Genomic DNA, 21,404 nt, shown 5'->3' with positions numbered 1-21,404 from the left:
CCTGGCTAAAATTTTATTTTCTGAAACAGAAATTGTTGGCCAGGTGTGGGGGTGGGCGCCTGTAGTCCCAGCTACAGGCTGAGGCTGTAGAATCTCTGTAGGGAGGCTGAGGCAGGAGAATCGCTGGGAGGTGGAGGTTGCAGTGAGCCGAGATCGCACCACTGCACTCCAGCCTGGGGGACAGAGCGAGACTCCATCTCAAAAATAAATACATACATAAATAAATGATTCAGGATTAACAACTGATATTAACAGACCTTCAGACGGATAGTTTAGCAAGGGATATTAAGATCCCCAAGTCTAGCATACTCATCGGACAGAGGAGGATACTGAGGGTCAGAGTGGCCGCGAGACTTGGTAAATACCTGGCAACAGTACTCACTCTAAAAGCATTTTAGAGGGAGACATAATCTCCTTAGACAGTCACTAGAATATATTCTTAACCCACGTAGAGGAAAGAGGAATAAAATGGGAAAATCAGTAGAACAGGCTGAGCATAAATATTCCAACCATTGGGACATGAAGGTTGAGGCCAAGAGCAGACCCTGCCCAGTGAGAACTATGAGGGGGTCCTCACCCGTCTGAGATCTGCGTCCTCCGGTTCAGGATCCACCGTGTCCACCCCTGGGCCACACTGGCACCAAGAGTCCCATAAACCAAGACTGTAGGGTTATACTGGGTTCGTGGAGACTGTAGGGTGATGCTAGGGTTGTGAGTGGTTCAACTGTATGTCGGGCAGAGTATTCTCCTGTCTACACTGGATCCAGGTAGACGTGGGGCAGGCTCTCCTTCTTGTCTACACTGGGTCTAGGGGGAGGTGGGGCGGGGTCTCCTCCTGATCACACTGGGTCTAGGCAGACATGGGTCATGGGTAGGGGACTATAGGGTTACACCGGGGGTCATGTGGGGTTACACTAGGGGTCGTGAGTAGGGGACTGTAGGGTTCCACCAGAGGTCATGGGTAGGGGACTGTAGGGTTCCACCGGGTGTTGTGAGTAGGGGATTGTAGGGTCACACTAAGGCTCCTGAATAGGGGACTATAGGGTTACACCAGGGGTCATGTGGGGTTACACTAGGGGTCGTGAGTAGGGGACCGTAGGGTTCCGCCAGGGGTCATGGGTAGGAGACTGTAGGGGTCGTGAGTAGGGGACTGTAGGGTTCCACCAGGGGTCATGGGTAGGAGACTGTAGGGGTCGTGAGTAGGGGACCGTAGGGTTCCGCCAGGGGTCATGGGTAGGAGACTGTAGGGGTCGTGAGTAGGGGACTGTAGGGTTCCACCAGGGGTCATGGGTAGGAGACTGTAGGGGTCGTGAGTAGGGGACTGTAGGGTTCCACCAGAGGTCATGGGTAGGGGACTGTAGGGTTCCACCGGGTGTTGTGAGTAGGGGATTGTAGGGTCACACTAAGGCTCCTGAATAGGGGACTATAGGGTTACACCAGGGGTCATGTGGGGTTACACTAGGGGTCGTGAGTAGGGGACCGTAGGGTTCCGCCAGGGGTCATGGGTAGGAGACTGTAGGGGTCGTGAGTAGGGGACTGTAGGGTTCCACCAGGGGTCATGGGTAGGAGACTGTAGGGGTCGTGAGTAGGGGACCGTAGGGTTCCGCCAGGGGTCATGGGTAGGAGACTGTAGGGGTCGTGAGTAGGGGACTGTAGGGTTCCACCAGGGGTCATGGGTAGGAGACTGTAGCGGTCGTGAGTAGGGGACCGTAGGGTTCCGCCACAGGTCATGGATAGGGAACTGTACGGTTACACTAGGTGTAGTGACTAGGGGACTGTAGGGTTCCGCCAGGGGTCATGGGTAGGGGACTGTAGGGTTATGCTAGGTGTGGTGAGTAGGGGACTGTAGGGTTACACCAGGGGTCATGGGTAGGAGACTGTAACGGTCGTGAGTAGGGGACTGTAGGGTTACGCCGGGGGTCATGGGTAGGGGACTGTAGGGTTATGCTAGGTGTGGTGAGTAGGGGATTGTAGGGTTACGCCAGGGCTCATGGGTAGGGGACTGTATGGTTACGCTAGGGGTCATGAATAGGGAACTGTAGGCGTTGTGAGTAGGAGACTGTAGGATTACTCTGGGGGTCGTGAGTAGGGGACTGTAGAGTTACACTAGGTGTGGTGAGTAGGGGACCGTAGGGTTACGCTGGAGGTCGTGAGTAGGGGACTGTAGGGGTCGTGAGTAGGGGACTGTAGGGATCGTGAGTAGGGGACTGTAGGGTTACGCTGGAGGTCGTCAGTAGGGGACTGTAGGGGTCGTGAGTAGGGGACTGTAGGGTTACGCTGGAGGTCGTCAGTAGGGGACTGTAGGGGTCATGAGTAGGGGACTGTAGGGTTACACTAGGTGTGGTGAGTAGGGGACTGTAGGGTTATGCTGGAGGTCGTCAGTAGGGGACTGTAGGGGTCGTGAGTAGGGGACTGTAGGGTTACACTAGGTGTGGTGAGTAGGGGACTGTAGGGTTACGCTGGAGGTCGTCAGTAGGGGACTGTAGGGGTCGTGAGTAGGGGACTGTAGGGTTACACTAGGTGTGGTGAGTAGGGGACTGTAGGGTTATGCTGGAGGTCGTCAGTAGGGGACTGTAGGGGTCGTCAGTAGGGGACTGTAGGGTTACGTTGGAGGTTGTCAGTAGGGGACTGTAGGGGTCGTGAGTAGGGGACTGTAGCGTTACACTAGGTGTGGTGAGTAGGGGACTGTAGGGTTACGCTGGAGGTCGTCAGTAGGGGATTGTAGGGGTCATGAGTAGGGGACTCTAGAGTTACACTAGGTGTGGTGAGTAGGGGACTGTAGGGTTACGCTGGAGGTCGTCAGTAGGGGACCGTAGGGGTCGTGAGTAGGGGACTGTAGGGTTACACTAGGTGTGGTGAGTAGGGGACTGTAGGGTTATGCTGGAGGTCGTCAGTAGGGGACTGTAGGGGTCGTGAGTAGGGGATTGTAGGGTTACGCTGGAGGTCGTCAGTAGGGGACCGTAGGGGTCGTGAGTAGGGGACTGTAGGGTTACACTAGGTGTGGTGAGTAGGGGACTGTAGGGTTACGCTGGAGGTCGTCAGTAGGGGACTGTAGGGGTCGTGAGTAGGGGACTGTAGGGGTCGTGAGTAGGGGACTGTAGGGTTACGCTGGAGGTTGTCAGTAGGGGACTGTAGGGGTCGTGAGTAGGGGACTGTAGGGTTACGCTGGAGGTCGTCAGTAGGGGACTGTAGGGGTCGTGAGTAGGGGACTGTAGGGTTACACTAGGTGTGGTGAGTAGGGGACTGTAGGGTTATGCTGGAGGTCGTCAGTAGGGGACTGTAGGGGTCGTCAGTAGGGGACTGTAGGGTTACACTAGGTGTGGTGAGTAGGGGACTGTAGGGTTACTCTGGAGGTCGTCGGTAGGGGACTGTAGGGCTCATGAGTACGGGACTGTAGGGTTACACTAGGTGTGGTGAGTAGGGGACTGTAGGGTTACGCTGGAGGTCGTCAGTAGGGGACTGTAGGGGTCGTGATTAGGGGACTGTAGGGTTACACTAGGTGTGGTGAGTAGGGGACCGTAGGGTTATGCTGGAGGTCGTCGGTAGGGGACTGTAGGGCTCATGAGTAGGGGACTGTAGGGTTACACTAGGTGTGGTGAGTAGGGGACTGTAGGGTTATGCTGGAGATCGTCAGTAGGGGACTGTAGGGGTCGTGAGTAGGGGACTGTAGGGTTACGCTGGAGGTTGTCAGTAGGGGACTGTAGGGTTCGTGAGTAGGGGACTGTAGCGTTACACTAGGTGTGGTGAGTAGGGGACTGTAGGGTTACGCTGGAGGTCGTCAGTAGGGGACTGTAGGGGTCATGAGTAGGGGACTGTAGGGTTACACTAGGTGTGGTGAGTAGGGGACTGTAGGGTTATGCTGGAGTTCGTCAGTAGGGGACTGCAGGGGTCGTCAGTAGGGGACTGTAGGGGTCGTGAGTAGGGGACTGTAGGGTTACGCTGGAGGTCGTCAGTAGGGGACTGTAGGGGTCGTGAGTAGGGGATTGTAGGGTTACACTAGGTGTGGTGAGTAGGGGACTGTAGGGTTACGCTGGAGGTCGTCAGTAGGGGACTGTAGGGGTCGTGAGTAGGGGACTGTAGGGTTACGCTGGAGGTCGTCAGTAGGGGACTGTAGGGGTCGTGAGTAGGGGATTGTAGGGTTACACTAGGTGTGGTGAGTAGGCAACTGTAGGGTTACGCTGGAGGTCGTCAGTAGGAGACTGTAGTGGTCGTGAGTAGGGGACTGTAGGGTTACACTAGGTGTGGTGAGTAGGGGACTGTAGGGGCCGTGAGTAAGGGACTGTAGGGTTCCGCCAGGGGTCATGGGTAGGAGACTGTAGGGGCCGTGAGTAGGGGACCGTAGGGTTACACTAGGTGTGGTGAGTAGGGGACTGTAGGGTTACGCTGGAGGTCGTCAGTAGGGGACTGTAGGGGTCATGAGTAGGGGACTGTAGGGTTCCACCAGGGGTCATGGGTAGGAGACTGTAGGGGTCGTGAGTAGGGGACTGTAGGGTTACACTAGGTGTGGTGAGTAGGGGACTGTAGGGTTATGCTGGAGGTCGTCAGTAGGGGACTGTAGGGGTCGTGAGTAGGGGACCGTAGGGTTACACTAGGTGTGGTGAGTAGGGGACCGTAGGGTTATGCTGGAGGTCGTCGGTAGGGGACTGTAGGGCTCATGAGTAGGGGACTGTAGGGTTACACTAGGTGTGGTGAGTAGGGGACTGTAGGGTTATGCTGGAGGTCATCAGTAGGGGACTGTAGGGGTCGTGAGTAGGGGACCGTAGGGTTACACTATGTGTGGTGAGTAGGGGACTGTAGGGTTACGCTGGAGGTCGTCAGTAGGAGACTGTAGGGGTCGTGAGTAGGGGACTGTAGGGTTACACTAGGTGTGGTGAGTAGGGGACTGTAGGGGCCGTGAGTAAGGGACTGTAGGGTTCTGCCAGGGGTCATGGGTAGGAGACTGTAGGGGCCGTGAGTAGGGGACCGTAGGGTTACACTAGGTGTGGTGAGTAGGGGACTGTAGGGTTACGCTGGAGGTCGTCAGTAGGGGACTGTAGGGGTCGTGAGTAGGGGACTGTAGGGTTACACTAGGTGTGGTGAGTAGGGGACTGTAGGGTTATGCTGGAGGTCGTCAGTAGGGGACTGTAGGGGTCGTGAGTAGGGGACTGTAGGGTTACACTAGGTGTGGTGAGTAGGGGACCGTAGGGTTATGCTGGAGGTCGTCGGTAGGGGACTGTAGGGCTCATGAGTAGGGGACTGTAGGGTTACGCTGGAGGTCGTCATTAGGGGACTCTAGGGGTCGTGAGTAGCGGACTGTAGGGTTACACTAGGTGTGGTGAGTAGGGGACTGTAGGGTTATGCTGGAGGTCGTCAGTAGGGGACTGTAGGGGTCGTGAGTAGGGGACTGTAGGGTTACACTAGGTGTGGTGAGTAGGGGACTGTAGGGTTATGCTGGAGGTCGTCAGTAGGGGACTGTAGGGGTCGTGAGTAGGGGACTGTAGGGTTACGCTGGAGGTCGTCATTAGGAGACTCTAGGGGTCTTGAGTAGGGGACTGTAGGGTTACACTAGGTGTGGTGAGTAGAGGACTGTAGGGTTATGCTGGAGGTCGTCAGTAGGGGACTGTAGGGGTCGTCAGTAGGGGACTCTAGGTGTCGTGAGTAGGGGACTGTAGGGTTACGCTGGAGGTCGTCAGTAGGGGACTGTAGGGGTCGTGAGTAGGGGACTGTAGGGTTAAACTAGGTGGACGTGGGGCAGGGTCTCTTCCTGTCTACAGGGGGTCCAGGTGGTTGTGGGACAAGAGCTCCTCCTGTCTATACTGGGTCTCTGTGGAGGTGGGGCATGGTCTCCTCCTCCTTACACTAGGTGTGGTGAGTAGGGGACTGTAGGGTTATGCTGGAGGTCGTCAGTAGGGGACTGTAGGGGTCGTGAGTAGGGGACCGTAGGGTTACGCTGAGGGTTGTCAGTAGGGTCTGTGGTTTCACTTACCAGCAGGTTTTCCGTGCCAGGCTGGGTATTCTAGAAACAAAACAAAACACAACACAAGGCTCACTGTTTCCATTTCTAAAACACTGTAGATGGTTCACACAGTGTCTCCCCTGGTGTGGGCACCGAATGGGAAGGAGTCCCTGCGGAGTGGCAGGCAGGTCTCCCTCCACAAACCCCGAATCTACAAGACAGGTAGGATGAGGAGCTGCAAACACAGAAGTTTTCCTGGCCAGGTATCTTCCTGTAACCCATCCAGAAAGGTCCCACTGGCCTTGGGGCATGGTATTCTCCTGTCGTCCAGGTAGACATGGAGAGTCTCTCCTTCTTGTCTACACTGCGTCCAGGTGGTTGTGGGACAAGAGCTCCTCCTGTCTACACTGCGTCCAGGTGGTTGTGGGACAAGATCTCCTCTTGTCTACACTGGATCGAGGTGGATGTGGGGCAGGGTTTCTTCCTGTCTACACTGGGTCCAGGTAGTTGTGGGACAAGAGCTCCTCCTGTCTACACTGGGTCTCCATGGAGGTGGGGCAGGGTCTCCTTCTTTCTACACTGCGTGTAGGTGGAGGTGGGGCAGGGTCTCCTCCTGTCTACACTGGGTCCAGGTAGACATGGGGCAGTCTCTCCTTCTTGTCTACACTGGGTCCAGGTGGTTGTGGGACAAGAGCTCCTCCTGTCTACACTGGATCGAGGTGGATGTGAGGCAGGGTCTCTTCTTGTCTACACTGGGTCCAGGTGGTTGTGGGACAAGATCTCCTCTTGTCTACACTGGATCGAGGTGGACATGAGGCAGGCTCTCTTCCTGTCTACACTGGGTCCAGGTGGTTCTGAGACAAGAACTCCTCCTGTCTACACTGGGTCTCCGTGGAGGTGTGGCAGGGTCTCTTCCTGTCTACACTGGGTGTAGGTGGAGGTGGGGTCAGGTCTCCTCCTGTCTACACTGGGTCCAGGTAGACATGGAGAGTCTCTCCTTCTTGTCTACACTGGGTCCAGGTGGTTGTGGGACAAGATCTCCTCTTGTCTACACTGGATCGAGGTGGATGTGAGGCAGTCTCTCTTCCTGTCTACACTGGGTCCAGGTAGTTGTGGGACAAGCGCTCCTCCTGTCTACACTGGGTCTCCGTGGAGGTGGGGCAGGGTCTCCTCCTATCTACACTGGGTCCAGGGAGACATGGGGCAGGGTCTCCTTCTGTCTACACTGCGTCCAACTGGAGGTGGACCAGAGGCTCTCCTTGCTGGTGGCATCGTCCCCCACACCTCCCGGTCCACTTCCTGGTTCCATGGTTGCAGGATCATCCTTGTCCACCCTCCCTGCAACCTCTTTCAAGGTGGCTTCACAGGCCACAGACCCTTCACCTCTTCCTCCGCTACCCGAAGTGCGTTCACCCCAGAGTCACCGCTCACCACCCACCCATCCTTCCCCCAGGCCACTTCCCCGGGATTCCCAGGCTCCTGTGCGGGCGTGTCCCGTACACCTCCCTCCCGGTGCCCAGCCCCGGGGAGCTCTCACCGACCTTTCTGTGGACGTCCAGCTGGTACTGAAAGTCCAGGTATGACAGCTTCTGATAGGTCCTGGGCTGTTTCCACCGTACGAGGCAGTGCGTCGTGTTGCAACGTACGGTGACATTGCTGGGAGGGTTGAATCGTTCTGTAACGAGGGCGCAGGACACACCCCTGAACCCGAGAGGTCCTGTCTACACTGGGTCCAGGTGGAGGTGGGGCAGGGCCTCCTCCTGTCTACACTGGGTCCAGGTGGAGGTGGTGCAGAGTCTCCTCCTGTCTACACTGGGTCCAGGTGGAGGTGGTGCAGAGTCTCCTCCTGTCTACACTGGGTCCAGGTGGAGATGGGGCAGGGTCTCCTCCTGTCTACACTGGGTCCAGGTGGAGGTGGGGCAGGGTCTCCTCCTGTCTACACTGGGTCCAGGTGGAGGTGGTGCAGAGTCTTCTCCTGTCTACACTGGGTCCAGGTGGAGGTGGGGCAGGGTCTCCTCTCATCTACACTCGGTCCAGGTGGATGTGGACTAGGGACACCTCTTTGTCTACACTGGGTCCAGGTGGAGATGGGGCAGGGTCTCCTCCCGTCTACACTGGGTCCAGGTAGATATGGAGTAGAGACACCTCTTTGTCTACGCTGGGTCCAGGTGGAGGTGGGGCAGGGTCTCCTCCTGTCTACACTGGGTCCAGGTAAATGTGGAGTAGAGACACCTCTTTGTCTACTCTGTGTAGGGAAAAGAAAGAGAGATCAGGGGGCCGGGCGCGGTGGCTCACGCCTGTAATCCTAGCACTTTGGGAGGCCGAGGCGGGCGGATCATGAGGTCAGGAGATCAAGACCATCCTGGCTAACACGGTGAAACCCCGTCTCTACTAAAAATCCAAAAAAATTAGCCGGGCGTGGTGGTGGCGCCTATAGTCTCAGCTACTCGGGAGGCTGAGGCAGGAGAATGGCGTGAACCCGGGAGGCAGAGGTTGCAGTGAGCCGAGATCGCGCCACCGCACTCCAGCCTGGGTGGGCGACAGAGCAAGACTCTGTCTCAGAAAAACAAACAAACAAACAAACAAAACAAAAAAGATCAGACTGTTACTGTGTCTATGTAGAAAGGAAGGTAAGAAACTCCGTTTTGATCTGTATTTTGAACCACTGTTTTGCCTTGAGACGCTGTTAAGCTGTAACTGTAGCCCCAACACTGTGCTCACAGAAACATGTGCTGTGTCTTGTTAGTAGGTTTGCAGGCAGCATGCTTGGTAAAAGTCATCGCCATTCTCCATTCTCTATTAACCAGGGACACCATGCACTGCGGAAAGCCACAGGGACCTCTGCCCGAGAGAGCCTGGGTATCGTCTGAGGGTTCCCCCCACTGAGACAGCCTGAGATATGGCCTCGTGGGAAGGGAAAGACGGGACCGTCCCCCAGCCCGACATCCATAAAGGGTCTGTGCTGAAGAGGAAGTCGTGTCGCGGTTGAGATAAGAGGAAGCCCTCCGTCTCCTGCCTGCCCCTGGGAATGGAATGTCTCCGTGTAAAACCCGATCGTACATTCGTTCTATTCTGAGACAGGAGAAAACCGCCCTGTGGCTGGAGGCGAGATATGCTGGTGGCGATACTGCTCTGTGACTCTTTGCTACACGGATGTTTGCGTGGAGAGAAGCATAAATCTGGCCTGCGTGCGCAACCAGGCATAGTAGCTTCCCTTGAACTTATTTGTGACACAGATTCCTTTGCTCATATGTCTTCCTGACCTTCTCCCGACTATCACCCTGTCCTCCTGCCATATTCCCCTTGCCGAGATAGTGAAAATAGTAAGCAATCAATACTGAGAGAACTCAGAGACCGGTGCAGGTCCTCCGTATGCTGAGCGCTGGTCCCCTGGGCTCACTGTTCTTTCTCTATACTTTGTCTCTGTGTCTTATTTCTTTTCTCAGTCTCTCGTCCCACCTGACGAGAAATACCCACATGTGTGGAAGGGCTGGTCGCCTTCACACGGGGTCCAGGTAGAGGTGGGGCAGGGTCTCCTCCTGTCTACACTGGGTCCAGGTAAATGTGGAGTAGGACACGTCTTTGTCTACACTGGGTCCAGGTGGAGGTGGTGCAGTCTCCTCCTGTCTACACTGGGTCCAGGTGGACGTGGAGTAGGGACACCTCTTTGTCTACACTGGGTCCAGGTGGAGGTGGTGCAGGGTCTCCTGTCTACACTGTGTCCAGGTAAATGTGGAGTAGGGACACCTCTTTGTCTACACTGGGTCCAGGTGGAGGTGGTGCAGGGTCTCCTTCTGTCTACACTGGGTAAAGTGGAGGTGGTACAGGGTCTCCTCCTGTCTACACTGGGCCCAGGTGGACGTGGAGTAGGGACATCTCTTTGACTACACTGGGTCCAGGTGGAGGTGCTGCACTCTCCTCCTGTCTACACTGGGTAAAGTGGAGGTGGTACAGGGTCTCCTCCTGTCTACACTGGATCCAGGTGGACGTGGAGTAGGGACACCTCTTTGTCTATACTGGGTCCAGGTGGAGGTGGTGCAGGGTCTCCTGTCTACACTGGGTCCAAGTGGAGGTGGTGCAGTCTCCTCCTGTCTACACTGTGTCCAGGTAAATGTGGAGTAGGGACACCTCTTTGTCTACACTGGGTCCAGGTGGAGGTGGTGCAGGGTCTCCTTCTGTCTACACTGAGGGACACCTCTTTGACTACACTGGGTCCAGGTGGAGGTGGTGCAGTCTCCTCCTGTCTACACTGGATCCAGGTGGACGTGGAGTAGGGACACCTCTTTGTCTACACTGGGTCCAGGTGGAGGTGGTACAGGGTCTCCTCCTGTCTACACTGGGTCCAAGTGGAGGTGGGGCAGCTACCATGTACAGGAGAGATACCCACTGGGGCAGGGGTTCCAGGGTGGGAGGTGGGGATGGGCTTGGTGGGCAGGAATCACACTTCTGTGAGAGTCCTAAGCCTGAAGAGGCTGGGAACGTCCAACGGCATGAAGGAGTCCACGGGTGGGATGCGGCGGGCTTGGGAAGAGGAGAGCGTGTGGGCATATGGGACTGGCTCCAAGAGGCCAGCCAGGAGCAGGGCACTGGGACACGAAGTGGTGCTGGTGAGGAAGAAATGAAGAAAAAGAGGAAGGAAGGAGGAAATGAGTGAAGGAGAAGGAAGGAATGAAGAAGGGAGGGAGAGAGGGAGGGAGGGAGAGAGGGAGGGAGGGAGGGAAGGAAGAAGGGAGGGAAGGAGGAAGGCAGGAAGGAAAGGAGGGAGGGAAGGAAGGAAGGAAGGAAGAAGAGGGAAGAGAGAAGAAAGGCAGAAAGGCAGGGAGGAAGGAAAGAAGGAAGGAGGTAAAGAGGGAGGTCAGGTGCAGTGGCTGACGCCTGTAATCCCAGCACTTTGGGAGGCTGAGGCAGGCGGATCATCTGAGGTCAGGAGTTTGAGACCAGCCTGGCCAAGATGGTGAAACACTGTCTCTACTAAAAATACAAAAATTAGCCGAGCGTGGTGGTGTGCACCTGTAATCCAAGCTACTAAGGAGGCTGAGACAGGAGAATCGCTTGAACCTGGGAGGCAGAGGTTGCAGTGAGCTGAGATTGCACCACTGCACTCCAGCCTGGGTGACAGAGCGAGACTGTATCTCAAAAAAAGGAAAGTTAAATCAGCTCAGTTCTAATTTGTTACAGCACCAAAGTTACACAGATTTTTGTTTGTTTGTTTTTGAGACAGAGTCTTGCTCTGTCGCTCAAGCTGGAGTGCAGTGGCACAATCTCACCTCATTGCAATGTCCACCTCCTAGGTTTGAGTGATTCTCCTCAGCCTTCCGAGTAGCTGGGATTACAGGCACGTGCCACCATGCCTGGCTAATTTTTGTATTTTTAGTAGAGATGGGGTTTCCCCATGTTGGTCAGGCTGGTCTTGAACACCCGATCTCAGCTGATCGGCCTGCCTCGGCCTCCCAAAGTGCTGAGATTACAGGTGTGAGCCACCACACCTGGCCTCAGTTACACAGATTTTAAGGAAAATTCCATTTCACCTATAAACAATAGGAAAATCATATGTGTTATTCTCACCTATTTTCTTTGTGTCCAAAAGTGAATCAAAGAATTGGATGCCAATTTCTCGGCTGGTTCCGTTAACCAGAAAGTAATTGCGAGACGTTAATCCTGACAGGTTATCCAGGTGACATCCCACATGGGTTCCTGAGTCTTGTATGTAATAAGGACACCGGATCTCCCTCCTTCTCCTGAAAGATTAGAAAGTGCTCAGAGAGCAATCAGGAAAACAAAACAAAACACAAAAACACAAAACAAAACAAAAACAATCACAAAACAAAACACAAAAACACAAAACAAAAACACAAAACAAAAAAACACAAAAACACAAAACAAAACACAAAACAAAAACACAAAAACACAAAACAAAACAAAAACACAAAACAAAACATAAAAACACAAAACACAAAACAAAACAAAAACAAACACGAAACAAAACACAAAAACACAAAACAAAAACACAAAACAAAACACAAAAACACAAAATAAAACACAAAACAAAAACACAAAAACACAAAACAAAACAAAAACAAACACAAAACAAAACACAAAAACACAAAACACAAAAACACAAAACAAAACAAAAACACAAAACACAAAAACACAAAACAAAACACAAAAACACAAAACAAAACAAAAACAAACACAAAACAAAACACAAAAACACAAAACAAAACAAAATGAAACAAAAACACAAAAACACAAAACAAAAACAAACACAAAACAAAACAAAAACACAAAACAAAAACACTAAAACACAAAAAAACACAAAACAAAACAAAAACAAACACAACACAAAACAAAAAACACAAAACAAAACAAAAACAAACACAAAACAAAACACAAAACAAAACAAAAACACAAAAAACAAAAACACAAAAACACAAAACACCACAAAAACATGAAACCAAAAAAACACAAAAACAAAAGAAAAACACAGAAACACAAAACAAAACAAGAACACAAAAACACAAGGCAAAACAAAAAGAAACACAAAACAAAACAAAAAACACAAAACAAAACAAAAAACACAAAACAAAACAACAACAACAAAAAACAGTCCAGGTGCAGTGGCTCACGCCTGTAATCCCAGCACTTTGGGGAGGTTGAGGCAGGCAGATCACTTGAGGTCAGGAGTTCGAGACCAGCCTGGCCAGCATGGTGAAACCCTGTCTCTACTAAAAATACAAAAATTAGACAGGTGTGGTGGAGTGCACCTGTAGTCCCAGCTACTTGGGAGGCTGAGGCAGGAGAATCACTTGAACCCTGGAGGGAGGCGCAGGTTGCAGGGAGCTGAGATCACATCACTACACTCCAGCCTGGGCGGGCGACAGAGCAAGACTCTGTCTCTAAATACATATATGGGGCCTAGTGTGGTGGCTCACGCCTGTAATCCCAACACTTTGGGAGGCCAAGGCAGGCAGACCACTTCAGCTCAGGAGTTCGAGACCAACCTGGGCAACATGGCAAAACCCCGTCTCTACTAAAAATATAAAATTTAGCTGGATGTGGTGGCGGGTGCCTGGAATCCCAGCTACCTGGGAAGCTGAGGCAGGAAAATTGCTTGAACCCAGGAGGTCGAGGTTGCAGTGAGCCGAGGTGGCACCATTGCATTCCAGCCTGGGCAACAGAGCAAGACCATGTCTTAAAAAAAGAAAAAGGAAAAAAAGAAAACCAGCATGATTTTTTCTCCCATCCCTGCATTCCTCATAATTCTTCACATGAGGTGAACACTTACTTTGAGTTTTGTATGTACAAAAAATACTGGACGTCACGGGGGGCCGCCGGACCCCTCGCCCAGGTGCAGTTCATTAAATCCGCATTGTAGATGAAACAGGAGAAATTCTGAGCAGCAGTACCCTCCCTTCCTGGGAAGAGGTAGAAACAAAGTAATTTTCACTCCGAAGTCCAACGGGATGTACTTTGATGCTGGCGGGGTGGTGGGGCCAGTGCTGTAAATGGATCCCTGAGCTGTCCTGCTTACCTGAATTTGGATAAAGCAGTTTCTGTCGAAATCCTCTTTGACTAGTATTCACGTGAACCTCAAATGTGACTCCTCCATGCAGACAGATTTCACGAAATGTGCACGAACATTCGTTGTTACTGAGCTGAAGAATTGCAACCAGACAGAGCTGATTAGGAAACAACCTTCTGTCTCCTACAGTCTTCAGGCTGGAGTGCAGTGGCGCGATCTCGGCTCACTGCGCCCTCCGCCTTCCAGGTTCAAGCAATTCTCCTGCCTCAGCCTCCCGAGTAGCTCGGATTACAGACACCTGCCACCACACCCTGCTAATTTGTGTATTTGTAGTAGAGACAGGGTTTCACCATGTTGGCCAGGCTGGTCTCAAACTCCTGACCTCAGGTGACCCACCCGCCTCGCCCTCCCAAAGTGCTGGGATTACAGGCGTGAGCCACCACGCCCGGCCATGGTATTGGTTTTTACCTGGATTTGGCGACATGCACCTGCCTCCCTTTGTGAAATCATCCCCCTAAGCTTCCTCCGAGGACTCTGAGTGGATACGCCAAATACCAGCTTGCAGGTGAAAACTCAATCTTATACTCTAGCAGTGCTGAAAGTATCAGACTAGAGGCCAGGTGCCGTGGCTCACACCTATAATCCCAGCACTTTGGGAGGCCGAGGCGGGTGGATCACTTGAGGTCAGGAGTTCAAGACCAGCCTGGCCAACATGGTGAAACCCCATCTCTACTAAAAATTTAAAAATTAGCCAGTTGTGGTGGCAGGCACCTGTAATCCCAGCTACTCGGGAGGCTGAGGCAGGAGACTCTCTTGAAACCGGGAGGCACAGGTTGCAGTGAGCTGAGATCACGCCAGTGCACTCCAGCCTGGGCGACAGACAGAGACTCCATCCCCCCAAAAAAAGGGTCGGACATAGTGGCTCACACCTGTAATGCCAGCACTTTGGGAGGCGGAGGTGGGTGGATCACTTGAGGTCAGGAGTTCGAGACCAGCCCGGCCAACATGGTGAAACCCCGTCTCTACTAAAAATACAAAAATTAGCCAGGTGTGGTGGTGGGCACCTGTAATCCCAGCTACTTGGGAGGCTGAGATAGGAGAATCGCTTGAACCCAGGAGGCACAGGTTGCAGGGAGCTGAGCTCACGCCAGTGCACTCCAGCCTGGGCGACAGAGCGAAACTCCATCTCAAAAAAAAAAAAAAAAAAAAAAGTATGTCATCTGGGGTAACATAGCAAGACCACGCATCGCTCCGTGTAACATCTACCTATGGAATTGATTATCAATCTTCCAATCACCTATTATCACCTATCAGTCAATAAATCATCTATCACCTACCTATCGATCACCCATATTTCTCTCTTCCTCTCCCTCCTCCTTCTATTCTTTCTCTGTGTTTCTCCCTCCTTCCCTCCCCTCTCCCCGCTCTTCTGTCTCTGTCTCCTGTGTTCCAAAAACCCTGACCTTAATCCCTTGGGGAACCAGGACGGTGACACACTGACAACGTGAATGACACTTTACTTTCTCCGTCCTACTTCCACCACAGACCCAGGCGCACAACCAACTGCATTTGCCAGGATTTCTCTTCTCTTGGGGTAAAATACGCTCTTGGGGTAAAATACGGTAACACAGGCTCTGCCTCAGGGAATCAGGCCCTGGTACACATTGTGGACATGAGCTAACAGCACTTTCCCGGTCCCCGTGAGATTATTGGCTCTGACATTTCTCCAAATACCACACTTGTGTTGTTTGTGTCTGTGGCCCTCTCGCTTTTATTTAATTGAATTTATTATTATTATTTTTTGAGACAGAGTTTTGCTCTTGTTGCCCAGGCTGGAGTGCAATGGCACCATCTCAGCTCACCGCAACCTCCGCCTCCTGAGTTCGAGTAATTCTCCTGCCTCAGCCTCCCGAGTAGCTGGGATTACAGGCACCTGCCACCACACCCAGCTCACTGCAACCTCCACCTCCCGGGTTCAAGTGATTCTCCTGCCTCAGCCTCCCAAGTAGCTGGGATTACAGATGCCTGCCACCACGCCCGACTAATTTTTGTGTTTTTAGTAGAGACAGGGTTTCACCATTTTGGTCAGCCTGGTCTTGAACTCCTGACCTCAGGTGATCCACCTGCCTCGGCCTCCCAGAGTGCTGGGATGACAAGTGTGAGCCACCACACCCGGCCTTATTTTATTTTATGAGACGGAGTCTCGCTCTGTCGCCCAGGCTGGAGTGCAATGGCACAAGCTCGACTCACTGCAACTTCCACCTCCCGGGTTCGAGTAATTCTCCTGCCCTCAGCCTCCCGAGTAGCTGGGATTACAGGCATGCACCAGCACGCCCGGCTAATTTTGTATTTGTAATAGAGATGGGGTTTCACCATGTTGGTCAGGCTGGTCTCGAACTCCCGACCTCAGGTGATCCGCCCGCCTCGGCCTCCCAAAGTGCTGGGATTACAGGCGTGAGCCACCGCGCCCGGCTGGCCCTGTTGCTTTTAACTCAGAAAGGGGTGTGTAAAGGACAGGGGTTGAGCATGGGAAATTCGTCTCACCCTGGGTTCCACGACTCTGTTCTTCCTGTCAGTTAAGAAACACCTGCTGAAGGTTGTGTTTTCTTGGCAGTCCCAGCTTAAATTCATCGTCCTGGAGTCAAACCTCACATTGAGACTAGAGGCTGGTACCACTGTTCGCAGATCTGCAAGGAGCGGGCACTGGATTCAGAATTTCCTCTTTTCTTTTCCTTTTTTTTTTTTTTTTTTTTTGAGACGGAGTCTGGCTTTGTCTCCCAGGCTGGAGTGCAGTGGTGTGATCTCAGCTCACTGCAAGCTCCGCCACCCGGGTTCAAGTGATTCTCCTGCCTCAGCCTCCCGAGTAGCTGGGATTACAGGCGCCGACCACCATGCCCAGCTAACTTTTGTATTTTTAGTAGAGACGGGGTTTCACCATGTTGGTCAGGCTGGTCTCGAACTGCCGACCTCAGGTGATCCACCTGCCTCAGCCTCCCGAAGTGCTGGGATAACAGACGTGAGCCACCGTGCCCGGCCGGCCCTGTTTTCTCTCCTCCCACCCGGCTCTGGGAGGTGAAGTTCAGGGCTGAAGCCTGCTGATTTTCCTCTGTCACCCACGTGGCCCCAGGACGTCCCACATCCTCAGGTATCTGTTCCTCCCTTGTCCATCTTCCCTCCTTTTCACAGCCCCCTGGCTGTTTCTGAAAAAGGAGATTTCTGCTGCAGAAACATTCGAAAATCATCTGAAGACTGGGGGTGGTGGCTCACGCCTCTAATCCCAGCACCTTGGGAGGCTGAGGCAAAAAGCTGACTTGAGCCCAGTAGGTTGGGATCCATCTGGGCAACATAGCAAGATCGCATCTCTTAAAAAAAAACAATTTTTAAAAAAATTTAAATTAGGCAGGCGTGGCGGTGCACATCTGTGGTCCCAGCTTGCTCCTTCTCCACATGGAGATGTTTACTGCAGAAATCATCAAAAACTGGCCGGGCGCGGTGGCTCACGCCTGCAATCCCAGCACTTTGGGAGGCTGAGGTGGGCGGATCACCTGAGGTCAGGAGTTCGAGACCAGCCTGGCCAACATGGTGAAACCCTGTCTCTACTAAAAATACAAAAAAATTAGGTGGACATGGTGGCGGGTACCTGTAATCCCAGCTACTCAGGAGGCTGAGGCAGGAGAATCGGTTGAACCCAGGAGGTGGAGGCTGTAGTGAGCCGAGATCTCGCCACTGCACTCCAGCCTGGGAGACAGAGTAAGACTCCATCTCAAAAAAAAAAAAAAAAAAATCAAAAACTAGTCTTGGCAACATAGCAAGATCTCCTCTATAAAATTAAAAAAAAAATTTAAATTAGCTTGGCATGGTGGTGTATTTCTGCAGTCCCAGCTACTTGGGAGGCTGGAGTGGGAGGATACTTGATCCCAGAAAGTTGAGGCTGCAGTGAGCCGAGATCACGCCACTGCACTCCAGCCTGGGAGACAGAGCGAGATCCTGTCTCAAAAAAAAAAAAAAAAAAAAAAAAAAAAAGAGAGAGAGAGAGAGAGAAAGAAAACCGCTTGAATGAGAACAGGCAAAGGTCCAGAGTGATGTGGCTCTGAACACGCTTCCCAAATTATGGAACCTTGGCAGTTTTATATAAAGCTGAAGGAATTTGAGAAAATTGCAGAAACAGAAAGCTGTCTTTGTCTGTCTTCCCTGAACCAGGTCACAAAAACCTGGAAATATTTTCCTGAAGCAGGCCCTGACACCCTCAGTCAAGAGGGTGCCTCCCGGAAATGCAAATCAAAACCACAATGAGCTATCATTCCACGCCAGTCACAGTGGCTGTTATTAAGAAGTCAACAAACAAGAGGCTGGGTGTGGTGGCTCATAGCTGTAATCCTAGCACTTTGGGAGGCCGAGGCACGGGATCACCTGAGGCCAGGAGATTGAGACCAGCCTGGCCAACATGACAAAACCCCGTCTCTATTAGAAATACAAAAATTAGCTGGGCATGGTGGTGTAATCCCACCTACTCGGTGGGATTAGCGCCTGTAATCCCAGCTACTCGGGAGGCTGAGGCAGGAGAATCGCTTGAGCCCGGGAGGCTGAGTTTGCAGTGAGCTGAGATTGAGCCATTGCACTCCAGCCTGGGCAACAAGAGGGAGACTCTGAAAAAAAAGAAAAAGAAAGAAGGAAAGAAAGAAAGAAAGAAAGAAAGAAAGAAGAAAGAGGAAGAAAGAAACAAAGAAGGAGAACAAACAAAGAAGGAGAAAGAAAGAGAGAGAGAGAGGGAGGGAGGGAAGGAAGGAAGAAAGAGAAAGAAAGAAGGGAGGGAGGGAAGAAGGAAGGAAAGAAAGAAACAATGGAAGGAAGAAAGAGAGAAAGGGAAGGAGGGAAGGAAGGAAGAGAAAGAAAGAAAGAAGAAATGAATCAGGAGGGAGAGAAGGATGGAAGGAAGGAGAGAAGGAAGGATGGAAAGAGGGAGGGCAGGAGGAAGAGAAGGAAGCAAGGGAGGGAAGAAGGAAGGGAGGAACAAGGAAGGAAACAAAAGAAGGGAGGAACGAAGGAAGGAAGGAAGGAAGGAACACTTTGGCCCATGCAGACATGGGTGCTCATCCTGGCCCCATCACTACCTGGATGGTCATTGGGTTAAACTGTGGAGGTATCTGAGCCTCCGTTTTCTCATCTGTAGAATGGGTGGATGGGAATTAACAGCAGAAAAGGAGGTGAGAACAAGAGGCGCTCTGAGCTTCTGGTGGGTTGGCTGGTGCTTATTGGGTCCCTCATAAACATTAGAGATGAAATGCAGATGGACCCAGGTATCCAGATAGGTCTCCAGATGCAGGACATCTAAACAGGGGCCGCGGAGAAGGTTCAGCCAGGTTTCCATACTTACCCGATTTCCCTGGGATCAGGAGGAATGCTGGGTGTGGTAACTCACAGAGCAGAAGGCTTGTCACCAGGAGAAGCATGGTGCTGGTCAGAGAGAAGGGAAGAGCTGCAGGAGAGAAAATATCACACAGTGAGAAGGTTGCCTCTCCCAGGACATTCCTGGCAGGGGACCCCAGGGAGGTGATTTGGGGAAACAAACCCAGGATGGTGGTCAGCTGCTGACCTGGTCAAATGAGGGGTCATGGCCAGCTGGGGAAGGTCTGCAGGGCCATTATTCTGTCTCCCACATGGGACTAGGCTGTGGACATCTCTGGGGCCATTATTCTGTCTATCACATGGGGATTAGGACGTGGACATCTTTGGGGCCATTATTCTGTCTCGCACATGGGATTAGGACGTGGACATCTTTGGCATCTCAAGATGGTCAATCTAGAGTCAAGCTTCCATGATTCACGGGTCATGGCTCAGCTGACCTTCACGAGGGAACCCATAGCTGACACTAAAGGCAGGTTCTAACACACTTCAAGGAAATTGCAGTCACTTCCATTCATTTTTCATAGCTTTTACTTTCTGTTAATAATTAGTGGATTTGGGGAAATAAGATAAAGGATGGCTCAGGTTTTCATTTTCATAACTTTTGTTTCGTTTTCTTTTGCTCTTTTGTACTTTTTTTTTTTTTCTTTTTTGAGACGAAGTCACGCTCTGTCACCCAGGCTGGAGTGCAGTGGCGCGATCTCGGCTCACTGCAACCTCCACCTCCCAGGTTCACACCATTCTCCTGCCTCAGCTTCCCAAGTAGCTGGGACTACAGGCGCCCGCCACCACACCCAGCTAATTTTTTTTATTTTTTATTTTTAGTAGAAACAGGCTTTCACCGTGTTAGCCAGGATAGTCTCGATCTCCTGATCTCATGATCCACCTGCCTCGGCCTCCCAAAGTGCTGGGATTACAGGTGTGAGCCACCGCGCCCGGTCCTGCTCTTTTATACTTTTTTAAAAATCTTGACTTTTGCAACAGCTATAAAAGGTAAGTGAAAAAAAAAAAAAAAGAAGAGGAAGAAAGAAAGTGTGAGTACATAAAACGACATGAATGAAGTTTAAATACTTATGACTAAGGGAAAGAAGCCACTTTGAGATGGCTGCAGACTGAGTCATTCTAACACTTGGACACTGCGGAAAAGACAAAATCATGGAAACAGTAAAAAGATCTGGAGTTGGTTGGTGTTGGGCAGACGGAGGGATGAATACATGGACCTCAGAGGATTTTTAGGGCAGTGAAACTACTCTTATTTGATACTTCTTTATGCAAAAAAGGAAGAAGAAGAAGGAGGAGGAGGAGAAGGTGCAGGAGGAGGAGGAGGAGGAGGAGAAGGACGAGGAGGAGGAGGAGGAGAAGGAAGAGAAGGAGGAGTAGGAGGAAGAGGAGGAGAAGGAGCAGGAGGAGAAGGAGGAGGAGAAGGAGCAGGAGGAGGAGAAGAAGGAGGAGGAGAAGGAGGAGTAGGAGGAGGAGGAGAAGGAGGAGGAGGAGGAGGAGAAGGAGGAGGAGGAGAAGGAGGAGGAGGAGAAGGAGGAGGAGGAGAAGGAGGAGGAGGAGAAGGAGGAGGAGGAGAAGGAGGAGGAGGAGAAGGAGGAGGAGGAGAAGGAGGAGTAGGAGAAGGAGGAGAAGGAGGAGGAGGAGAAGGAGGAGGAGGAGAAGGAGAAGGAGGAGGAGGAGGAGAAGGAGGAGGAGGAGGAGAAGGAGGAGGAGGAGTAGGAGGAGAAGGGGAGCAGGAGGAGAAGGAGGAGTAGGAGGAGAAGGAGGAGGAGGAGAAGGAGAAGGAGGAGGAGGAGAAGGAAGAGAAGGAGGAGTAGGAGGAAGAGGAGGAGAAGGAGCAGGAGGAGAAGGAGGAGGAGAAGGAGCAGGAGGAGGAGAAGAAGGAGGAGGAGAAGGAGGAGTAGGAGGAGGAGGAGAAGGAGGAGTAGGAGGAGGAGGAGAAGGAGGAGGAGGAGAAGGAGGAGGAGGAGAAGGAGGAGGAGGAGAAGGAGGAGGAGGAGAAGGAGGAGTAGGAGAAGGAGGAGAAGGAGGAGGAGGAGAAGGAGGAGAAGGAGGAGGAGGAGAAGGAGGAGGAGGAGGAGGAGAAGGAGGAGGAGGAGTAGGAGGAGAAGGGGAGCAGGAGGAGAAGGAGGAGGAGAAGGAGGAGTAGGAGGAGAAGGAGGAGGAGGAGAAGGAGAAGGAGGAGGAGGAGAAGGAGGAGAAGGAGGAGAAGGAGAAGGAGGAGGAGGAGAAGGAGGAGGAGGAGGAGAAGGAGGAGGAGGAGAAGGAGGAGGAGGAGAAGGAGGAGGAGGAGAAGGAGGAGGAGGAGGAGAAGGAGGAGGAGGAGAAGGAGGAGGAGGAGGAGAAGGAGGAGGAGGAGAAGGAGGAGGAGGAGAAGGAGGAGGAGGAGAAGGAGGAGGAGAAGGAGGAGGAGGAGAAGGAGGAGGAGGAGGAAGAAGGAGGAGGAGGAGGAGGAGGAGGAGGAGAAGGAGGAGGAGGAGAAGGAGGAGGAGGAAGAAGGAGGAGGAGGAGGAGGAAGAAGGAGGAGGAGGAGGAGGAGAAGGA

At 52.4% G+C, this 21,404-nt stretch overlaps 1 protein-coding gene across 12 annotated transcripts in view; it reads right to left on the bottom strand.

The window, feature by feature from the left end:
• Positions 1–21,404, bottom strand: part of LOC746936 (colony stimulating factor 2 receptor subunit alpha) — a 67,457-nt gene that overhangs the window by 28,588 nt on the left and 17,465 nt on the right. For 8 of the 12 annotated variants that reach the window (XM_063804669.1, XM_063804671.1, XM_063804666.1 and 5 more), the window contains 7 exons: positions 18,832–18,933; positions 16,002–16,144; positions 13,467–13,590; positions 13,221–13,350; positions 11,501–11,673; positions 7,477–7,610; positions 5,966–5,995 (listed from right to left, as the gene is read on the bottom strand). In XM_063804669.1, the coding sequence (XP_063660739.1) occupies positions 5,966–5,995; positions 7,477–7,610; positions 11,501–11,673; positions 13,221–13,350; positions 13,467–13,590; positions 16,002–16,144; positions 18,832–18,907 (810 nt within the window). In that variant the 5' untranslated portion in view covers positions 18,908–18,933. Of the gene's footprint in view, positions 1–577; positions 851–5,965; positions 5,996–7,476; positions 7,611–11,500; positions 11,674–13,220; positions 13,351–13,466; positions 13,591–16,001; positions 16,145–18,831; positions 18,934–19,702; positions 19,845–21,404 lie in introns of all 12 variants that reach the window. The other 4 variants (XM_063804668.1, XM_063804670.1, XR_002941314.2 and 1 more) reach the window with 3 other exon arrangements.

This window comes from Pan troglodytes, chromosome X (assembly GCF_028858775.2).
Source record: "Pan troglodytes isolate AG18354 chromosome X, NHGRI_mPanTro3-v2.0_pri, whole genome shotgun sequence".
Classification (NCBI taxonomy): domain Eukaryota; kingdom Metazoa; phylum Chordata; class Mammalia; order Primates; family Hominidae; genus Pan; species Pan troglodytes.
This window is presented reverse-complemented; position numbering and strand designations above follow the sequence as displayed.